Consider the following 22234-nt stretch of genomic DNA (forward strand, 5'->3'; position numbering starts at 1 on the left):
AGTATTCTATTGTATGAACATAACACCTCTACTGACCCACTCAGCATTGGTGGACATTAGAGTGGCTTTCAGTTTTGAGTTATTATGATTAGTGCTGCTATAAATGCTTTCATATTTTTTTGGTGGACATATGTACAGATTTCTCTTGGGTGAAATTTCTCTTGAATGAAATTGCAGGGTCATGGTATAGGTATATTAGACAGAGTTGAGTAGCTGCAACAGAGATTGTATGGCCCCCCAAATTGAAAATATTGACTATCGTTGGTTTAGCAAACAGTTAGTGGAAAACTTGTCATGTGTCAGCTGTTGTTCTCAGCACAGGGGGTGTATCATGGTGAAAAAACAGACCAACATTTCTGTCCTTATGAGCTGGCATTCTCATGTTTCTGTTTTTTAAAGAATATTTATTTATTTGGCTGTCCCAGGCCTTAGCTGCCACGTGTGAACTCTTAGTTGCAGCATGTGGGGTCCAGCTCCCTGACCAGGGATCGAACCCCAGGCCTCTGCATTGGGAGCACGGAGTCCCAGCCACCGGACCACCAGGGAAGTCCCCTCATGTTTCAGTAATATCATGAATTAATCATCAGGCATTTATCTACATGATTTCTTAACCGTCCATCAGGGAGAATTTTCCATTTTGTTTCTAAAAATCTGAGCAGTGGTAACCCCTCTTGTATTAGGCAAGGAAGACAAATTGGCCTGAAAGACTGGGGTTTTCCAAGGCTCTCCTGGCACAAATGGTCTAGGTCCTTCCACAATAAACAGTATCCTCAAGTGAAAATTCACAGCCCCTCCTCTCTAACGCCTCCCATCTCTGTGGGGTATTCCTGCAGGATGCTTTGCCCTTGTGGGCTGAGCTGGACTTGGACTCCTTCCATCAGGCAGCCCTTCAGGCGGCAGTAGTCACCCCCCCCCAACCCACCCCCCGACTTCAAGGTCTAGGTCAACGTGCAGCAGTAGGGTCTAGTGCTGTTTTCTTGGAAGAAATGATTTGTTTTAAGTAACTTCAAACCGTTCAATATACTTCCCAAGAAGTTAACTATTAAGAAACTTCCTCCTCTTCCTCCCCAAATTAAAGGGAAAACAAGAACTCCAGACAAATAGGAAACATCTGATTTCCATTAAAATGAAAACTTTTAAAATATCTTTTATGAGTTTGAAGCTGTATCCATGTAAGTTACTTTTACTGATAGCAAGCATGTAAGTGACATTATCCAGGTATGAAAACTCATGAAATAAAAAAAATACTGCTTTCAGTGCATATAATAAATGCCTTACTTTCAATGCAGGGAGAAAAGTGGACATTTAGTAGAAAATTTATTTCTTCCAGCCCTTACTAAATAAATGCTGAACAAAATTTTAAAAAATACTAGAGAGTTGAAGAGGCCCAAAGTCTTGGTTTTTTTCTTGTCTAATTCATTGTTTCTTCTACCTTGACTGTGAACCCCACAAGGGAGGGCATTCTTGTTTGTGATTAAATTCCCGTTTATGGAATACACAAGCACAATGCTTACTCATCAGAGTGCCTGGCACAACACATAGGAGCTTAAAAACAATCGCTGATATTATTGTTATTATTGTTACTATTATTATTATCATGATCTTTATTATAGCTAAAGGAAACTTCTGACCTTGACTAGAACAGCGTCCGTATATTGCAGGCTAAGAAAAAGTCAGAATACTAAATAGCATAATCATCCCCTCAAGGTATGCAGGCTGAGAACCTTTGATTGTCCTCAGCACCTCCGATTCCCGCATCCCTGACCAATATCATCAGACAGAGGATGCTCTACCTTCTAAAGTTCTCTTTACTCCACCCAGAACTGTCAGCCTAGTCTAAACTGTTATCATCTCTCTTTTTTTAATTAGGCCAACACTCAAAAAAATTTTTTTTTAATTAAAAATTTTTTTTATTGGAATATAGTTGATTTACAATGTTACATTACTTTCTGCTGTACAGCAAAGTGAATCAGTTATACATATACATATCCACTCTTCTTAAGATCCTTTTCCCATATAGGTCATTACAGAGGCCTGCTGTACAGTAGGCTCCTACGAGTTATCTATTTTATATATGTTATGCTGCACTTAGTCCCTCCGTCATGTCCGACTCTTTCCAACCCCATGGACTGTATGTAACCTGACCGCCTCCTCTGTTCACAGGGATTCTCCAGGAAAGAATGCTGGAGTGGGTTGCCATGCCCTCCTCCAGGGATCGTCTCAACCCAGGGATGAAACCCAGGTTTCCCGCTTTGCAGGTGGATTCTTTACCAGCTGAGCTACCAGAGAAGTCCAACTATTGTCTCTATAGTAGTGTGGGTATGTCAATGTCATCGCCTCTTGTATCCCACTGCCAACCCACCAAATGCCCCCGCTTATCCTCCAGGCAGCCCTCTTCACCAGGGAACCATCATGATCCTTTTAAAAGGCAAATTTTAAAACTCAGTCTTTCTCCAAAAGGAAATGTACACTATAGAATTTTTTAATGTTTAAATAAATTAATTTTAAAGCTTTGTATCGCTACCCCCAGAGATGACCAACGTTTATACTTTAGTATATGTTTTCTCCACCTTGACAACATTACCACAATTATAATTTTGCATTTATTTGGATGATTCATAAAACAATGTGTATCTTCCTTAAAAGTGTAAAACTTCCTAAGGACAAGGACTTTGTCTGGTTTGCCCCAAGTGTAGCCCCAGTTCCTAATAAACTGGGTGACATAATTGGTAACTTAAGTATTCATTGAGTGAATAAATAAATGAATAATGTCCTTGAAAAAGTAAACAGTAATTTAGTAGGGGTGTTTCGGGGTGTGGGAGCCACTCGCACCAGCCCTCTTTCTTCGAATTAATTCGCAGTCCAGTGGGTTAGCTCTGATAGTCATCCTCATGCTACATGACCCCACCCCCTGATAATTGACTGGAATGGGGTGGACATATGACCCAAGCTGGGCCAATCAGAGTGTTTCTCCTGGGTACTGGGATCTAGACTACAGAAGCAACCAGTCTCAAGTGTCTGAAATTAAGGGACTGGTAGACATTTGGGTAGTAGGGGACTACTGCTATGTGGGTAAAGTAACAGAGAAAAGCAGTCTGCAGTTCAAGAAGAATAAAACAGACACACCCGTAAGCAGAGATAAAAGACGGAGGAAAGTATCATGTTCTTAAAGATTTGCTACTTCCTGGTTCGGTTCTAAGTCCAGACATCCTTGGATGAGATAGGACTGTACCTTGGAAATTGAGCCCCTTCTCCTTCTTTCAGCCGGCTCAGCTCAAATACTCGTAAACCAACTGAGTCTCAACTGAAACATGAGCTATTTATATATTAGGCAGTAAGATTAATCAAAGTGATCATAGTAATCTTCCTGGGGTAACACCTTGTAGATGCCAGTCAGAATCCCAGCCAGATTCACCTAGGTGGGAAAATCCAGCCAGCTAAGTCTTCCTCAACCTGCCATTGTCTATCAGGTAAGAAATGAACCAACTATGGTAGCTGGAATCAAGATTGCCAGGAGAAATATTAATAACCTCAGATATGCAGATGATACCACCCTTATGGCAGAAAGTGAAGAGGAACTCAAAAGCCTCTTGATGAAGGTGAAAGTGGAGAGTGAAAAAGTTGGCTTAAAGCTCAACATTCAGAAAACTAAGACTATGGCATCCAGTCCCATCACTTCATGGGAAATAGATGGGGAAACAGTGGAAACAGTGTCAGACTTTATTTTTCTGGGCTCCAAAATCACTGCAGATGGTGACTGCAGCCATGAAATTAAAAGATGCTTACTCCTTGGAAGGAAAGTTATGACCAACCTAGATAGCATATTCAAAAGCAGAGACATTACTTTGCCAACAAAGGTTCATCTAGTCAAGGCTATGGTTTTTCCTGTGGTCATGTATGGATGTGAGAGTCGGACTGTGAAGAAGGCTGAGCGCCGAAGAATTGATGCTTTTGAACTGTGGTGTTGGAGAAGACTTAAGAGTCCCTTGGACTGCAAGGAGATCCAACCAGTCCATTCTAAAGGAGATCAGCCCTGGGATTTCTTTGGAAGGAATGATGCTAAAGCTGAAACACCAGTACTTTGGCCACCTCATGCGAAGAGTTGACTCACTGGAAAAGACTCTGATGCTGGGAGGGATTGGGGGCAAGAGGAGAAGGGGACGACAGAGGATGAGATGGCTGGATGGCATCACTGATTCGATAGACGTGAGTCTGGGTGAACTCCGGAAGTTGGTGATGGACAGGGAGGCCTGGCGTGCTGCGATTCATGGGGTTGCAAAGAGTCGGACACGACTGAATGACTGATCTGATCTGATCTGATCTGTATGAGACAGAGGGGGCAAGACATTACCGAAGCCAGACTTGACTTTTAAGAGTCTTGGATCTTTCACCTGAAATAGGCAAGTGGATTCAAACAGGATAAAGATCAGTAATTTCTAACATTTCTCAATAGAGAACTGGAAGAAAAAAGGAAAAAAAAAAGAAAGGCGGTCAAACCAAAACCAGACTCATAATTTTGGTTATTTGTGGCTTCAGGTTATTTTAAGAAACTGCCTTTGAATTCCCCAACGGATTTTTTCTTTCCTGTTCTTTTTTGTCATCCAGTGGACAAGTCAGGGTTTGCTGGCTTCTGGAAAATCCAGGGGATTTTGAAAAAGAAAATCTGTGGTGGTTTATGGTTAAAATGGAACTAGGTACACTGATCTTTTATACCAAGAGGATGCTGGTAAGTCCCTACCAGGCAGGAATATACTTGAAGGCATTCTCAGTAGTTGAGATAGACCATCCACACCCTCATCCCTGAAGGTCTTAAAGCACCATGTGCTAGTTTGGGGACCAGATGTCCCATCAGTGTTAGGGATGTAGTCTGGAGTTACGGAATAATTTTTTTTTTTTTTTCCGTTGTGAATCTAATTGTGTCCTTGGCTTCTTTGGATATGCAAGTTGGCAGATTTCTCTCTGGTATTCCAGGGCAATGGTCATTTCCTAAGGCTGGAACTTGATTTGGTTCTATCAAATAATTCTGCTGCATAAGGACCCTCACCCTCAGAGTCAAGGCTGAGACAGGAGGCTGAGACTCTCAATGGCATCTTGTACAAAAGCTGGCTGAGATTTTGCTGATGAACTTACTGTGTTGGGAGTCAAATAAAGGTGCTTTCCACCACCTCGTGGTTTGGCAAGCAGGAGGGGCCTGTTATTACGGCTGCAATTAGTGAACAATAGGGCTAAGCAGACAGGGCAATTCTGGTGTCTCATCCTGGTCCCATTATCCAGCAACCTAGGGGAGGAGAAGTCTGGCCAGTAATTTACTCCCCTCTGGTGAAAGCAGAAGTTGATCTCACTGTCTACTCCAGATTCCGGAGGAACCATTCTCAAGACGCTCCCCAAACAGTTCTTTATTAGGGCTGATTTGAAAGAAAGAGAGAAAGGAACAAGGAAAATCAAGAGAGATGCATATACACCCCGGACTGCTTATAGTCTGTAAACTGGCAGGTTATTGGTACCAGGCCCACCTGCCTGTTCCTGCCAGAGGTCAGCCAGGGACAGAAAGGGATACAGAGCAGGGCCAGCAGCTTTGAGTTAAAGGTGCTAAAACCACTTTGACCAGGAGGGGGCTCCAAATCTCACTAAAATTTGTACATCTCTGGGTCAGTACAGTTCAGTTCAGTCCCTCAGCCCTGTCTGACTCTGCGACCTCATGGACTGCAGTACGCCAGGCCTCCCTGTTCATTGCCAACTCCCAGAGTCTCAGACCCATAAGACCTCACTTTGTCTACCAACCTAGAGCGTGCATGGTACCAGACTACCACCAGAAACCCAGAGATGGGCAGTGACTTCAAAGTCACAAGATTGGGTTGTGGTTGAGTAGGACTAGAACCCAGGATGGGGGACTCTTTGCAGCACGTAGGCATCACTTTCATCAGCAGCGTCGACAAATATCCAATTTTAAAATACAAGCATTCATTGAGTGCCTGGCATGTATAAGGCTCTCTGCTGGGTTGGGGGTGTATGTGGCAGGTGGCCGGGGTGCTGTCATCACGGTGGGGAGGGAAAAGGTGGTGCCACAGTCCAAGTCCATGGTTCTCAGACCCTCACCTGCTTCTTACTGGTTTAGAATGCACAACCTAACTAAGCATAGCAAAGTTTGAAAAAAAATTAAAAGATGTTAATAAGGGTTCAATACAGTAGTGGCTGAACTGTCATAGGGCAATTTTCAATTAGTAGCCAAATGAATGTTTGGTAATTTAACTGTTTTCACCGTTTTCCTGTATGTTGTCATCTTTGAGGTGGTTATGAAGATTACACGGGAGAGGAGGTTGGCTGGGCTCTGCGTATGGGAGCTGATCGGATTTGCATGTGCACAAAGGGACTTTGGAGACACACATGGTCCCTGACCTTAAGGAGCATCCTGCCTGGAATAGGCAGGAGAGGGGGTTCTAAGGAGCCTGTGATGCTTGTGTGAATGGAGAATTGGAGTGTCAAGGGAGAGTAACATTCTGGATCTGCAGGCATCTGTAATGCTCTAAATGATTTCTTCTTGCATGTGAATAGGTTTATGAGAGTGGTGAAGGACAAAGATGGGAGATCTGGTACTCCCTAGCTGTGTGGCATTGGGCAGCTTGCTTAGTTTCTCTTGGCCTCAGTTTGTGCCTCTGTAAAATTAAGGACTAAGTAAACTCTCTGATCCCTTCCAGTTGGAAAATTCTTTGGTTCTAAGCATCCTACAGTTCTCTGTTTCTGAAAAATCAGATTTTCAGGTATCAGTCAGTTTGTATCTTTATTTTGGGTCCTCTTTCCCTTATTTATCCTAAACTTCAAAAAAAATGACATTATACTTTGTCATTAGAACTCATATTATGTCCTTGAATTGGAGTCATCCCCAATTCATGGATGGAGGTGGCAAAATAGGGGTTTAGCTAGTCCTCTTCAGCACTACTAACTCCTTGAGCAGATGTCTTCAACACAGACCACCCAGTGTACCTACTGTGTGCCAGGCATGCCGGACATTGAACAAATGAGACACCATCTTGTCTCCAAGGAGCCTTCAGCTAGTGTCAGTCATTGCTGGAAAAGTGCCAGGCACATGCGAGGCACTCAGTAAACATGTGTTGAGCAGAAAGGCATGCCTAAGGCACTGCTGGGAAAGAAGTCTGCATAAGCTTGACACATACCCAGGGAAGAAGGGAGAGTCTGTACCATTTTATACTTACAGTCTCTTGGTTCTATAGCCCCAGGAGAGGGAGATTTTCTCCCATAGGTATTGATTGATAACTTCTACGCAACTAGTCCCCAGAGATCTTGGCACCATGGGGCTGGGTGGGGGCTGGTGCTCAGTTGCTCCCTCCGACTGAGGTAATTGGGAGCACAAGGAGAAGTGGGGGGTCCTCAAGTTGTGCTTCAAGACCCTGAATTTAGGAGATGTCAGGTTGTTGGGGTTTCTTAAACCAGAAGAAGGCCGTCACCTTGTAGCCAAGCATCCTCCCTCTCTCCCCTAGATCTCTTATCCTCAGGTCCATGTTCAAATCCTGATCCAGAAGAAGGAGGGTGAGCAGAAAACCACCAGTGCCTCTTGGGGGAGTGCTTGGACTCACAAGGGGACTCAGGACAGCTAACCCTCTCCTTTTTTTTCCCCTCCAGCAGCTGAACACCCCTCACTAGGGGCTTCTCAGGCTTCACTAGCACTTCCAGAACACCTTGCAGTCCACAGAAGAAGAGTGGCTGTGTGCTGTTAAGAATCTTTTGACCAGGAACCCACGGGTTGTCCAGATTTTCTACCAGCAGCCCTCCCATTTTCCTACAGCCCAGCCCTTTCCTTGCAGAGCTCAGCACTGAGGGTCTGTCCAGGCCTCCCTCCCACTCCCACAAGGAACAGGACTTGCTCAAGGCAGTGATGCCTGGTCTCCTCCTTTCCACAGCACTGGGCATCACTTTCAGATCTTCTTCTCCCAGGACGCCTGCCCAGCATCCACAGTGATTTTTCTACCATTCTCTCTGATACAGAAGCCCGTTGCCTGGTGTCAAGATCTCTCACGGTCTGGAGCCCCTACGCCCTTCCTTCCTTGCTTCGATGTTGGGGGCCAGAGTGAGGTACTCCGCCCGTGACAAAGGTCATGAGGAAGGAGGCTCGACATACGCAAAGGCGGGATCGAGCCTCAGGAGTCCCCCTGGAAATCCTCGAGCGTCTACCCCCATAATCAGAGCCTGCCTACTTTACTACTTTGTGCTCTTACCTACACCTCTGACTTTACGGGGGGCTGTCCCCCACCACCTCTTTCGGAGAAGGAGTTAACCTAGAGCTCCAGTCAATAAAAACTCTTGGGTGTGACAAGAGTGTTTTAACCTACAAACTCCTCTGAAGGTTCTCTAGCCTGCCTGACAGGCTCGTCCGGCCACATGTGATTGCTCACAGCCTCCCAACCGTGAGAGGCATGAGATGCTTTAAACCTTCTAAAAACAGGTTCCTTAGAAAAGTTAGAAAACTATTAGTATAAGTATAATGGGCTGATTAGAAATTGTGTTGGTGAAGGGTTTTTCATTTGTTGAGCCGATGTTTGTTGCTAAGTCTCCATATCCCCTGCCCTTACACACATTAATGAATATATAGAAGGAATAAGTATTAACCTTTGATATTAATCACGTTAGACCTTAGGCTAAGTAAATTCTTTCCTTAACTAAAACCCACTACACCCTCATCCTGTAGGAATGTAACTTTATTTGGGTGGCGTCTGTTTTGAGAATAATCAGCCCTGGAGAAATAAGTGTCCTGATTGACTGTCACAAGGAGAGAGTCGTAAATTGTCAGCAGGCCCCCCTGGCCAGAAGATGATGTAACACCCCTAAGACCTCTGTATACATTTGTGTGAAGCACCTGACTTTAATAAAAGTCAGGACTGCTGTCCCCACGTGACTTTTGTATAACATCTCAGTGTATAAAAACAGACTCTGGAAAATAAAGAATTGGGATCAGTTTCTCGAAATACTGGTCTCCCCATGTCTCTCTCTCTCTCACTCTGGCTGAGTCTCCATCTGGAGCGCGGAACCCACCATGCTTACTAATTATGCCTGGGCTTCTAAGATCCGACCGGGGAGGCCTCAGTGTCTCCTCTCCTTCGGGAGAACGGAAGGACGCCTGTGGCCTACGTAAGTGGTGCAAACTTCTTGTCTTGAAGTTTTATTGTTCTCCCGCGTAAACCAAGCTACTCAGCCTCTTTTCTCCACTGAATTTTCCTACTGAGCTATCCTCATTCTATCACTCTTTATATCCTTAATTAACGTTTAATTAAGCAATTGTTTCCTGATCCTCGCCTATGCCGTCTCTCCTTCGAATACCCTGGATCAGCCGGGGCAGGACCCTGGCACTTCCTCTTCCTGTGTCTCACTCCCTTCCCTGACTCTCCCCTAGGTGCACACTATCCTCCTGGCCGTCTGTGTATCACTGCAGGTTCAGGCTTCAGTGTCCTCGCTCCACCTTTCCTTCTCCCCCAATCATTCATTCAACAGATTCTCGTACAGTGACTACTAGTGTGGATAAGGTGAAGGTTTGCTACATGAGGAGTGCAAAGAAGTAGGAGATAACTTACAGCCAGTCCTGTGCACCAGCCACTCTCGGAAGAGATGAATGTGTTATGGACAAATACACACAAGTTGAACAGCTTGTGGCAAGTGCAACCGACCTGGAGGACTTCAGAAGAGGCAGAGTATTCCAAGGTATTCTAAACTCTGCCCATAGAGACTTTAGAGACCATACAGAGTCCCTACAACACAGACAGTTTCCTCTAGGAAGTTCTCCTGATTATTCCAGGCCTCCACTTTCTGGAATCCTAAAGGGCATTTCAAATAGAAGGGGGAAAAATTGGAAGCAGAAACAAATTTTACTTTCTTGGGCTCCAAAAATCACTGTGGACAGTGACTGCAGCCATGAGAGTAAAAGATGCTTGCTCCTTGGAAGGAAAGCTATGACAAACCTAGACAGCATAGTAAAAAGTAGAGACATCACTCTGACAAAGGTCGTCTAGTCAAAGCTATGGTTTTCCTAGTAGTCATATAGGGATGTGAGAATTGGACCTTAAAGAAGGCTGAGCACCGAAGAAACGATGCTTTTGATCTGTGGTACTGGAGAAGTCTCTTGGGAGTCTCTTGGAAGCAAGGAGGTGAAACCAGTCAATCCTAAAGGAAATCAACCCTGAATACTCATTAGAAGGACTGATGCTGAGGCTGGAGTTCCAACACCTTGGCCACCTAATGCAAACAGCTGACTCATCGGAAAAGACTGTGATGCTAGGAAAGACTGAAGGCAAAAGGAGAAGGGGTAGCAGAGGATGAGATGTTCAGATAGCATCACTGACTCAATGGACATGAATCTGAGCAAACTCCGGGAGACAGGGGAGGACACAGGAGCCTGGCATGCTGCAGTCCCCGGGGTCACAGAGTCGGACATGACTCAGCAACTGAACAACAACAATAATGGACATTCCCAGGTGGCTCAGAGCTAAGACTCTGCCTGCCAAGCAGGAGATGCAGGTTCGATCCCTAAGTCAGTAAGATCCCCTATAGAAGGAAATGGCAACCCAGTGCCCCAGTATTCTTGCTGGGATAATCCCATGGACAGAGAAGCTTGGCAGGCTACAGTCTGTGGGATCACAGAGTCGGACGCAACTGAGCATGCAATGGACATTTTATTACATACTGTCTTCATGGTGTCCCTGTTTCTCGAGTGTACTTTCTTCTCTTTGAGGGAAGGGACAAGCATTTGTCAACTGGATTCAGTCTTCAGTTCCACAAACATCACCTGAATTCTCTCACTCTCTCTCTTTTGTTTTTTAATGCCCTGTAAAGGAGCACAGAATAAGTGCTCAATCAAGCCTAAACTTCTAGAATTTTAGAGAAGAAATTAAAAAAATATATTTTTTAAATGTCAATATCCATACATGATAATTATGAAAAACAAAACAAAAAAACCCCTCAAAATGGTCTCCAAAGGAGTAACTACTGCTAGGAGTTTGGAATGTATGTAGGGACAAGTCTTAAAAGACCATCTAGTTCAGCACCCCCATTTCACAGAAAACTTTAAAATGACTCTAATGCCTGTGGTATTAAGTGATTTGCTCCAGGTCAACTAATTAGATAGCAGCATCCTTTGGTGTCCTAGCACCCTTCTTCAAGAAAGCTGGAAGGATAATAGGCTACTCTGTACCAAGCAGTTGTGTGAACAGTCTTAGAACTTGGGATCTACATGAGTTCTGACAGTACAGAGAAAAAAGTATTAACACAGTTAGAACTCTTGGCCTCCATTTCAGATGCTTGGCATTGCTCCACAGTCACAAAGTTTATTGTGATTGTGAACAATAGGATTAATTGTGAAGACACTACTTTAAATATTTGAAATTAGAATGGAAAAATGCTGGAAACAGTTGGGGGGGGGTTGGGGTGTAAATTGAATTAAATAGTAATTGTGTCCCAAGTCCAGGGATGGACAAGTGACTTGAACAGTAGGTTTTCTAAACCAGAGGGAGAGGTGGTGAGAAAGTCAGAGTCTGGGGCCAGTGATGAGCTGGTCCCCAACCCAGTGGTGGATTTTCCCTTCCCTCCTCCCCGACCTGGAGGAGAGGGTTCCAGGGAAGCCTTAGGCTTAAAGGCAGGAGTGTTATCGTCTTGTAACCTCACTGGTGAATGATATCACAGATTGGTTATCCAGGCTCAGATCGATAAGCGACTCAGGCAGTGGATCGATCACATTTCCGGGGAGAATATACCCTTTGTGACCCGCAGGGGGGCAGGTGGTTTATCAAAAGAGGCTCTGGCTTGAAAGGTTTAATGCCGCCTACTTTCCCAGTCCTCGTCTCCAGCTCAGAGGGCCTGAGCGAAAACGGTGGGGTAATAAACTACTTTTCATGAAAGAGCTCTGGGGATAGGAGTGGGAGGGGGCCGTAAAGGTGGTGGCCGAAAGGCACAAATCCGCTCCCAGACCGAAAGCCGGGGCGGGGGCGCTCTGGGTTCATTCCCCCTCGCCCCTCCTCCCTCCGAAGCCACCCCGAGTTTCCGTGCCTGGCCAAGTCGCCCAGCGCCGCGCCAGGCCGCTGGCCGCGCTCTCTGCGCGGTGGGGGCGCGCGGGCCCGCTCCGGCCTCTCCGGCCGGGCTGCAGCCCCCCTCCCCGTCGCCCCGAGCCCCTCCCCCGGGCCCGGAGCCCCTCCCCGCGCGCTTCCCCTCTCTCCCCTCCCTTCCCTTCTCTGCCTGCCCGGCCCTGCCTCCGCCTCCTGCGCCCGCAGCCTCCGTCAGCGCCGAGCCCCCCGGAGCCGGAGCGCAGAGAAGGGGCGCCGCCGGCCCCTCCCTAGCGCGCTGACAGCAGGCTCCGGGGCCCCCGCCCCGTCCCCTCGCCGGCGGGACACACCCCCGCCCCTCCTCTGCTCCGCCAGTTCCCGCCGGACCCACCGGGCGGCGGAGAGAGCGGGCGGGCGAGCCGGAGAGCTGCGGCGGCGCGGGAGGGAAGGGGAGCGCGGCAGGCCCACGGGAGCCGCCCGGGCGCACGGAGCCCGCGTGCCCTCTGAACAGCCCCGGTCCAGCGGCTGTACCTGTGGGCTTGGGGAGCCCGGGTAGCGGCGCGCCGGCCCGAGGTAGCTGGGGAGACCCGGGAACCCGGGAAGCGGGACAAGGAGCCGGGGCCGGACCGGGATGAGAAGGTGACGCCGCCGGGGCGCCACTCGCTTTGTGGGGGAAGATGCTCGCCTACTGCGTGCAAGATGCCACCGTGGTGGACGTGGAGAAACGGAGGAACCCCTCCAAGCACTATGTGAGTACGCCCCCACGACCCCTGCGGGAGGCTGGCCAGGAACCCCCTGAGGGCCCCTGGGTGGCCCCTCAGCCCTCTCCGTGGTAAGTCCCGGAGCTGAGCGCCTACAGGGCAGCCTTTGGCGGTGGAGTCTCTTGGCAGGGCTGTGATCTCCAGGGAACCCTTTTCTGACCTTCCTCCACTGCTCCCCCCCACCCCCCCGCCCCACGCCCGTTTTCTTTTTTTGGCATTGGAATTGGCAAGTGGCTGCCCTTGTCTGTTACAACGGTGAAGTCATCTGTCCGCCTGAGCTTTGATAGATGGTGGGGGGAACGTTCTTCAAACCCTTGCTGGGAAGCTCCGTTGGGAAAGAGCATCTTCCCGGCCCTCCCTGGGGGCTCGGGTCGCTCAGGCGCACGCAGATCGAGATGCTTTCAGAGGTTACCCTGGGGACGGACGCCTTGCACGAGCCTCCTACTTGTGCCCTGGTCTCTGTCTCCCCAGGCTTGGGTCTGGGGGGCCGAGAGAAGCCGCCGCTTCTGCCCTACCTCCACCCTCAGCCCTGAGCTTTGATTACCTTCTTAAAGCCCTCGTGTCGGTCGGTGTGAGGAAAATTGTGGCTTTTCCTTTTATCCCTCCTCTGGACGTGACCCTTAACCGGGGTTCATGTCCTCTTAAGTGATGCTCCGTCTCCGACACGAGGAGGGAAATGTTTGCTGTGGTCTCTGAGGAGCGGCCGGCTGCCCCTCCCCCTGCCTTCCCAGACTTAATGAGAAGGGGCTAAGGTTGACTGAGCCGAGCTGGGGGCCAGTAGGACGCGACGCCCTTTCATCTCAGCCCATCCCGTCTTCCCATCCTTCCCACCTTAGGAAGTAAATGGTGTCCTTGGCTCCCGAGGCTGCCAGTCCTAGCAGCTTTGCTCCTGTTCTTGAGACAGAAGAGACAGCAAGGACTGCATCTTATTTGCAAATTAGGCATTTAAAGGAGCATTTAGAATGCTCAAAGCATTAATTTTCACAATTAAAACAGGCTGTGGGTTGCTGCCCTAGACAGCACGTTGATCTCTGCCTTTTATTTCCTTGTTGGAAGGGGACTGGATTTGTGCTAATGTCAGCCTCAGGCTACTCTTTCTGTCTTTATCCCCAATAGCTCTGATCTTCGGGTTTCTTTTTAGTGGAATAAATGAGCTTGGACTCAGGTTGGGGAGGAGGTGAACCAAGGAGTCTGGTTCCTGAGGGGACGGAAAGGTGGGTGCTGGTGGGAGGGTTCATCCTTTCCTATCACTGGCCCAGCAGGCATCCCCCCGCCCTGCCCTTTGGAGAAAGCTGTCTTTGGAGGATTTGGGTTCCCATGTGGTCGTCCTCCTCTGAGGCAGATGTCCATTGGCATATCCCAGCCCTTATTATGAAGTCAGCCTTCCTAACTTCTTTTCTCTAATGTTGCAGTTTTAGGGCTTCTTTTCTAGTCCTCAGGTAAGGTAGGCACTGCTTTCAACAGATGGCACTCTCTGTGGATCTTAGGTGAAACATCAGACCTTAGCTATGACCAGTGATGTCCAAGGTTACAGATGTGGAACACACTAGCCAGGAGCATTGCTAAAGGGACTAGGGGCCCGCTGCGAGCAGTGTTGAGAGGTTGTTAGTGCTGAGGCTTTGAGTGAGAGGCTCTCGTTCAAAGCCTGGCTCACATACTGAGTAGCTGTGCAACTTTGGGCAACTTACTGAACCTCCATGTACCTCAGTTTCCTCATTTTTCAAATGAGGATAATAGTAGTATCTACTTCATAGGATTGTCTGGAGAATTAAATGAGATCATCCATGCAAAGCACTTAGTGCGGTCCTGGCACATAAGGCACTCATTAGATGGTAGCTTATGATTGGCATGATTCTGACTAAGAAAGCACTTTTGAAAAGCAGCTATTAATGGTCTGGCAAGAAGGAAGAAAGATTTGGGGTTTTAAGATTGCTAATAACTTGTTCTCTGTGAAAAATACAAAAAAAAAGTCCCGTCCAGTTCCATTGACATGATCATTTCCTCCCTTTTCATGGACAGTGTTTTCTGGGATGTGTCCGCTTCCCTTGTTAAGAATCAATGATGCTATATGTGGGCCGGGAGTGATGTCACTGAGCAGACGGGAGCATACAGAGCCCTGAACGCAGGTTGTGGAAAACAGCTAAAAGAGACAGTGTTGTGTGTTATGGAACTGTGGAGCTGGCAGGGACCTGAGGACTCCTGAGACTCCACCCGTTATTTTACAGACAAGGAAACTGAGAACCGGTTGGGGTAGAGTCGCTTGTGACACAGCAAGTCACAGCACCTGGGTCTAACTGGCCTTCTGCCCATCATGTTTGTTGGGTTCATCTAAGCGCCCTGGAAGGCTGGTTGGGGTTGCTGAGGAAGACAAATATCTGGTCATAGCAAGAGGTTCCTGCATGTGCGGGGCATTAATGCATCAGGAGAGGGGGCTGATAGTAGAATGTGTCGATGGGGCCAACAGGGCAGGAGAAGCCAGGCGGGGAGGCAGCACCTCTGAAGCCTAGGGTCGCCTCCTCCCTTGGCCTCTGCAAGGCCGACACCACACACCAGAAGGTCAAGTGTTCTGGCCAAGGCACTTTGGTGTGGGTAGCTGGCAGGACACACTGCGCCCGTGTCATGTATGTCCTGGAAGCTGTTCTGCACTGTAGAAGCTTGCCCTCTTCCCACCTCTCCTGGTGAGGTGATGGTGAATTCTGAGTCTGCAGTTTGGCAAATTGCAGAGCTGAGCGGCTTTATGGGATATGCACGTTAGCCGGAGCTAGCTGATGAGAGGCCTGGGGCCCAAGCAGGAGGGGCTCTGCCGGCTCCAGAACGCTGGGAACACACTGCAGAGGTCTTCTCAGGACATCCAGCCAAAGGCAGGCTTGTCTCTGGGATGGGTGTGGAGCCGCCTAGATACCAAGGGTCTTGTGTTTTGGCCTGTTTATGAAAGGGCAGGCAGGTGACCTGCATCATTTGGGTGGTACTGTCAGCCCTTGGCTTCCTTCCTCTCTGCCAAGGCCTTGCTTGGGATGCTAGGAGGGAGGAGTGTTGGGGGAGGTAGGCAGCTGCTGCTTAGACCAGGCTCCATGCCTGGAGTTGGGCTCCTCTCTCAGCTGTTAGGAGCTGTCCCTGGAGAGACCTTAGGTAAACTGGCTTTGGCCTCAGACCACTTGTCTTTCAAACGGTCCTAATGACACTGGATGCAAACTGCAGTTACCTTTGACAACTTTCCATAAGGATGTGAGCTCCGGTTCACATTCTTTGCACCCACACGCATGTGTAGGTGTAAGTCAAGTCATATGGTGTTGGAGAGGAGCTGGCGCATCTAAAGCAAACAAGAAATTATTTGTTTGGATTTGAGAGGCGTTGTGCTTTCGCAGTCATTTCCTCTCCTGATTGTTTATTTCAGACAAATACCAGTCGTGAATGTTCTGATCCTCTACAGGACTCTTCAGGGAATGCAAATAATAGCCAGTGTGAGCAGTTACTGTCATTGGTGCCAGATGCTCAATGTGTAAGATTTCATGTGATTCCTACAGTCCATGCAAAGTCTTTGATTTCTTTATACAGATGGGTGAGCTGAGACATGGAGAGGTGAGAAGTTGCTCAGGGTCTCCCAGTTAGAGATGTGGGTCCACTCAGGTCACTTCACCTCCAGAGGAAGATATGAACCTACAATGAGGCCCTTCTCCTCCACTGGAGTTGGTTGTGGAGACCAGGCTCAGATTTACAGGACAACGAGAGAGCAATCCCAGGGGGTGTTTGAGAACTCACTCACTATGTGGGACCTGGTGTCACAGAGGAGAGCATGTGACAGGCAATGGGGGGAGGTCACTGTGAGGCAGGGGATTAGAACAAACCCAAGATGATGTCTGCTCTCCAGTGATGCCTGAGCTGATAAATGAAGGATCCACCCTGGAGAAATAATACATTCTCCTGTGTGTTTAGAGCATCGCAGATTTGGGGCTTGGTCCTGGGAGCTACATTTTTAGGAATTGGGCATAGACCCATTCATTTCTCTGCCTTTCATTTTTTTTCCTTAAGCCCTTAGACTGTGGATCCAGCCCCAGGGGAAGAAGGATGTGCAGCTGCAGTATGGACAGGGTCTTCTCAGGCCAGTCCCACTGTAGAATTACTGGTGTTGGGCAGTTCAGGGTTTGAATCTTGGCTCTGACTCTTCCTGGGTGAGCAGCCTGGAGCCAGCCACTCTGGGTCTCAGTTTCCTCACCTGTAACCTTACAAGGATTTTAGAAAATTGATCTGAGATAATTTGGGGGCAAAGCTTCTACTTTTAGTGTCTTACCTCGTGGCGCTAGTGGTAAAGAGTCCCCCTGCCAATGCAGGAGACAGAAGAGATGTGGGTTCACTCCCTGGGTCGGGAAGATCCCCTGGAGGAGGACATGGCAATCCACTCCAGTATTCTTGCCTGGAGAATCCCATGGACAGAGGAGCCTGGCAAGCTACAGTCCATGGGGTCACAAACAATTGGACACGACTGAAGTAAGTACCTGGCGCCCATCATGGGTACTCAACATACTAGCATCTGTCTGGTGCTCCTTATCACTGAAACCCGTGAGTACATTTAGAATCTGATAGGCGAAGCTGTGAGAGAAGGGAAGACTGAGGCAAAAAAGGAAGGCCAGCTGTTCACAGTCTGATGGGAAAGTGGGCTACATGCCCCATGGAAAACACTCAACATACAAAAGAAGCAGATAAACAAGGAGCAGCTGTTCAGACCTGGAGGGCTTCCTGGAGCTGTCCAAGTGTTGGCTTGCTGGTGTGTTGGGAAGGAACATGTGTTGGGGGAGCAGAGTAGAGAGGTGCTGCAGGTGAGGGCAAGGTCATATAGGATTCCAGCTCCAAAGTCAGTGCCACACATGGGTCAGCACTCTTCCCTGCTTTCTTTTGGGCTCCCCAGGTGGCTCAGAGGGTCAAGAATCTGCCTGCAATGTAGGAGACATGGGTTCTATCCCTGGGTCAGGAAGATCCCCTAGAGGAGGGCATGGCAACCCACTCCAGTATTCTTGCCTGGGAAATCCCATGGACAGAGGAGCCTGGTAGGCTACAGTTGATAGAGGTGCAGAGTTGGACACCACTGAAGTGACAGAGCACACATACATGTTTTCTTACTGTCTGTCTGTCTGTCTCTCTCTCTCACACACACATAAGTTTTTTCTCCTGCTCCAAGGAGGGAAGTGATCTAGGGGTGATTCATGGGTCTGACAAAGATTCCTGCTCATGGAACAACCGACCACATCCTTCAAGGCTGATGGAAGAAGGAACACAGTCAGCCATTTATCATGGTCCTCTTTAGAGCCAGCCGAGTGAGGGCTTGGGGGGACAAATCGGGATTGGAATCACCATGTGTGGTGGCAGGCAGAGGGGAGGCAAAGGGAAGGGAAAAATAAACCTATTTGATGTCATTGGAGACCGGTTCCAGATCCAGAAATATAAGCGCCAGCTGCTGCATTTTCCAAAGAGATATTCCGAGGCCAGCATGAGTTAATCGTCGGTGGAGGCAGTGAATTAGAGGAGTGTTGTTAGGACTTCTGACTTTGGGGTTTGCACCACGGTCCCTGGAAATTGCCTTCTAATTTCCTCAGCCTGAGTCACTGACCAGACTATTTCTTGGCCAGAAAAAGCCTAACAGGCAACTCTGTTCTCTTTTGCCTCTTTATTAAATGAAATAAAACAAGTAATAGAGTTATACATACGGTAGTCACACTTACTCCTCTTGAGTTCTCAGAGTCCAGGAACAGGATCATGGGTGAGGACAGGGATCCCGGGAACAGGAAGGACAAGGGGTGTGTGTGGGAAACGAGGTGGAGACTCTGGCTTTGGAAACAGTTTCTGAGTCAGGGCCAGAGGTGTTCTCTGCCGTGGCTATTGCCAACAGTGACGGAAGAGTCCAGGAGGGTGATCAGCATTTCAGGAGGCGATTCCCAGGGCTGCGTGTGACTTCTCGCCTGGACCGGGTTGCTTCGGCTGCTGCTCTGTGTAGTGGAGTCAGGACAGGAGGGAGGGAGGGTGGCACACTGGGCCACAAGGAGGCCCCCAGGAGCCTCCAGGTGGCTCACATTAGCAGCAGGTGCTGAGCAGAATCCAGTGAGGACGTCGAGATGCAGTGAGAAGGAGGAGAACCAGTATATGAGTGCCTGCTATGTGCCAGGCAGTGCAGAAGAGACCTTTCAGAGGGGATTTCATTTTAACATCATAACCTCCCCATGAAGTAGGTCAGTGTTTTTATCCCCACTTTACAGGTGTAGAAACTGAGGCCCAGAAAGTTTATGCAGCTCTCACTCAGAGTAATTCAGTGTCAGGGCTGGGATCCTTACTCTGGCATCTGATACCGGAGTCTATGAGCTTGTCACTTTCTTCCCCATTAAAGCCAGGTCAAATGTGAGGAGTGTGAAAGGAACCAAGGAGTCTGGGCCACACCTCCTGAGAGTAAGATGTGTGTCTGGAAGGCTGTATTGTTGGAGAGTTCCTGGTCTCTGCTATCCCCAGGCCAGAATCCTGTCTCTACCACTTACTGCCCTGGGATTTGGTGCAAGTTCCTTCTCTCTCTGTGCCTCAGTTTCCTCACCTGTTAAAAACAAACCAAACCAAACAAACAAAAATGAGGGGTAAATAGGACCTAGCTCAAAGGGCTGTGGTGAAGAGTAAATGAGTCGATAAATGTAAAGAGCTTAGAACAGTAGCTGGCACATATTAAGTGCTGCATAGGCATTTGTACTAATATTAAGACCCACTTCCCTGGGGGCTCAGATGGTAAAGAATCTGCCTACAATGTGGGAGACCTGGGTTCAATCCCTGGATTGGGAATATCCCCTAGAGAAGGAAATGGCAACCTCTCCAGTATTCTTGCCTGGAGAATTCCATGGACAGAGGAGCCTGGTGGGCTACAGTCCATGGGGTTGCAAAGAGTTGGACACGACTGAGCAACCAACAGTTTTACTTTCAGAGCTTCAGAAGGAGTTCTCTGTGAACTGGAGTTTTTCAGGGAAGACTGACTGGCGAAGGCCAGCTTCGTGATGGGCCTCAAGGAGTAACTGGGGATGGGGTGGGAAAGAATAGGATTTAGGTGGGAAAAAGAGGGGAAGGCATGCCAAGAAAGGGAAAGCAAAGGTGCTGGAGGTGGAGCATGCAAGGAAAACACGGGCAAAACCCAAGCCGGGAAGGACAGGGAGCAAGGGTGACCAGCTGTTGAGAGCCTCACATACGCATCAAGAGGCTTCACCTCTGCAACTTCCGTTCCTCCCAAGGATTGCAGGGGACGGGACCTGATTGTCACTGTGGGGTCCTTCTGGTGAGCCCCAGAACTGGCTTTAGGGTCATTGTTGCAGCCATGGCGGGAACAGAGCTACCTATGTAGGGATGGGAACCATCTCTGTGTGTTGGGGACTCTACAGTTGGCAGGCCAGCGCCTGGCCCTTCTCTGTTTATAGCTCTTATTCGGAAAGGTCAGGCTGCCTCATAAAAGTTGATTGCACCCCAGAGGTCTTGGGGAATGAGGGTGGTGGAGGGGCAGCAAGAAGTGAGGTGTTGACTGCTTTGGGCCTCATCCGTGGAGGGCCCGCTGCCAGGGCCTTATGTCACGGCGAGGTCATTTCCATCTCCAGTCCCCAGCGCTGCCACTCAAGCACCCCAGTGGCAAGAGAGGAGACCCTTGTTCTCGGAGGGCCTGGGGGCTAATGCTGAACAGCTTGCTGGGAGCCCAGGATGTCTCCAAAGTCTCAGCGTCACCTGAAACTTTCAGGCCAGCGTTGTCTTCTATCTCAGCATCTCTCTCAACTGGTTTTAGTTAGAAAGACAGTGCTTCAAACTACCTCTTGGTTTATTTAACCCTCACCCCATTGTCAGATGCCCCAGTAAGCCTGACTCTTTAGGGAAAATGTTATAATAACAGCTAACATTTCTAAATGTTTTTTACGTTCTGAGTTTTACATGGAAACTCTCAAAACAGCATGCTGAAGTGTGTAGTTACTACCGACATCCGCTTCACGCAGGCCAGGATGCGGAGGTCCAGAGAGCTTAAAATGAATTGCCAAACACCATGCAGCTAAGAAGCTGACCCAGGCCTGCCAGCTCCAAAGCTGACTTTGTTCCCACAGCAGCCTCACAGCCCTTGATCTCTCTTCGCGTCTGGGAAGACCAAGCCCCAAGGAGATTCCACTTGAGGGCTGGCTGGTTGGCTCCTTAAGATGGGAAACCTTCCACATGTCACCTTCCCCACTCGATCTCCATTTGCCCATCTAGAAAATGGGCTCATTGCTTCCTTTCTGGCCTGCTGCCTTGCAGAGGGGAGGGTAGATATGAAAGCTGCTTTGGAAAATGCTGAGCCTAGCGAAAATAGCTGTGTGAAGGGGTCCTAGAACCCTCTGTCTGGTTTCTTCATCATTTGGGAAGGAGATGCTTTACCAAAAGGAGCTCTTCCTGATTGAAGCAAGTTTCTAGACAAGGTCCCTCTGCCGTACTTCTACTCCAAGAAGCCTGTTCAGCTCAGTTCAGTCACTCAGTTGTGTCTGACTCTTTGCAACCCCATGAATTGCAGCACGCCAGGCCTCCCTGTCCATCACCAACTCTCGGAGTTCACTCAAACTCATGTCCACCGAGTCAGTGATGCCATCCAGCCATCTCATCCTCTGTCATCCCCTTCTCCTCCTGCCCCCAATCCCTCCGAGCATCAGAGTCTTTTCCAATGAGTCAACTCTTCGCATGAGGTGGCCAAAGTACTGGAGTTTCAGCTTCAGCATCAGTCCTTCCAAAGAACACCCAGGACTGATCTCCTTTAGGATGGACTGGTTGGATCTCCTTTTCGTCCAAGGGACTCTCAAGAGTCTTCTCCAACACCACAGTTCAAAAGCATCAATTCTTCGGTGCCCAGCTTTCTTCACAGTCCAACTCTCACATCCATACATGACTACTGGAAAAACCATAGCCTTGACTAGACGGACCTTAGTTGGCAAAGTAATGCCCCTGCTTTTGAATATGCTATCTAGGTTGGTTATAACTTTCCTTCCAAGGAGTAAGCGTCTTTTAATTTCAGGGCTGCAATTACCATCTGCAGTGATTTTGGAGCCCCCCAAAATAAAGTCTGACACTGTTTCCACTGTTTCCCCATGTATTTCCCATGAAGTGATGGGACCAGATGCCATGATCTTAGTTTTCTGAATGTTGAGCTTTAAGCCAACTTTTTCACTCTCCTCTTTACTTTCATCAAGAGGCTTTTTAGTTCCTCTTCACTTTCTGCCATAAGGGTGGTATCATCTGCATATCTGAGGTTATTGATATTTCTTCTGGCAATCTGGATTCCAGCTTGTGTTTCTTCCAGCCCAGCGTTTCTCATGATGTACTCTGCATATAAGTTAAAGAAGCAGGGTGACAGTATACAGCCTTGACGGACTCCTTTTCCTATTTGGAACCAGTCTGTTGTTCCAGGTCCAGTTC

At 48.4% G+C, this 22234-nt stretch overlaps 1 protein-coding gene across 3 annotated transcripts in view; it reads left to right on the forward strand.

Annotated features, from left to right (window-relative positions):
- The first annotated feature begins 12188 nt into the window (after positions 1–12188).
- Positions 12189–22234, forward strand: part of SH3PXD2A (SH3 and PX domains 2A) — a 246986-nt gene continuing 236940 nt past the window's right edge. Inside the window, exon 1 of one of the 3 annotated variants that reach the window (XM_005888033.3) lies at positions 12189–12787. In XM_005888033.3, the coding sequence (XP_005888095.2) occupies positions 12716–12787 (72 nt within the window). In that variant the 5' untranslated portion in view covers positions 12189–12715. The remainder of the gene's footprint in view (positions 12788–22234) is intronic. The other 2 variants (XM_070363555.1, XM_070363556.1) reach the window with 2 other exon arrangements.

Source organism: Bos mutus, chromosome 26, assembly GCF_027580195.1.
Source record: "Bos mutus isolate GX-2022 chromosome 26, NWIPB_WYAK_1.1, whole genome shotgun sequence".
Classification (NCBI taxonomy): Eukaryota; Metazoa; Chordata; class Mammalia; order Artiodactyla; family Bovidae; genus Bos; species Bos mutus.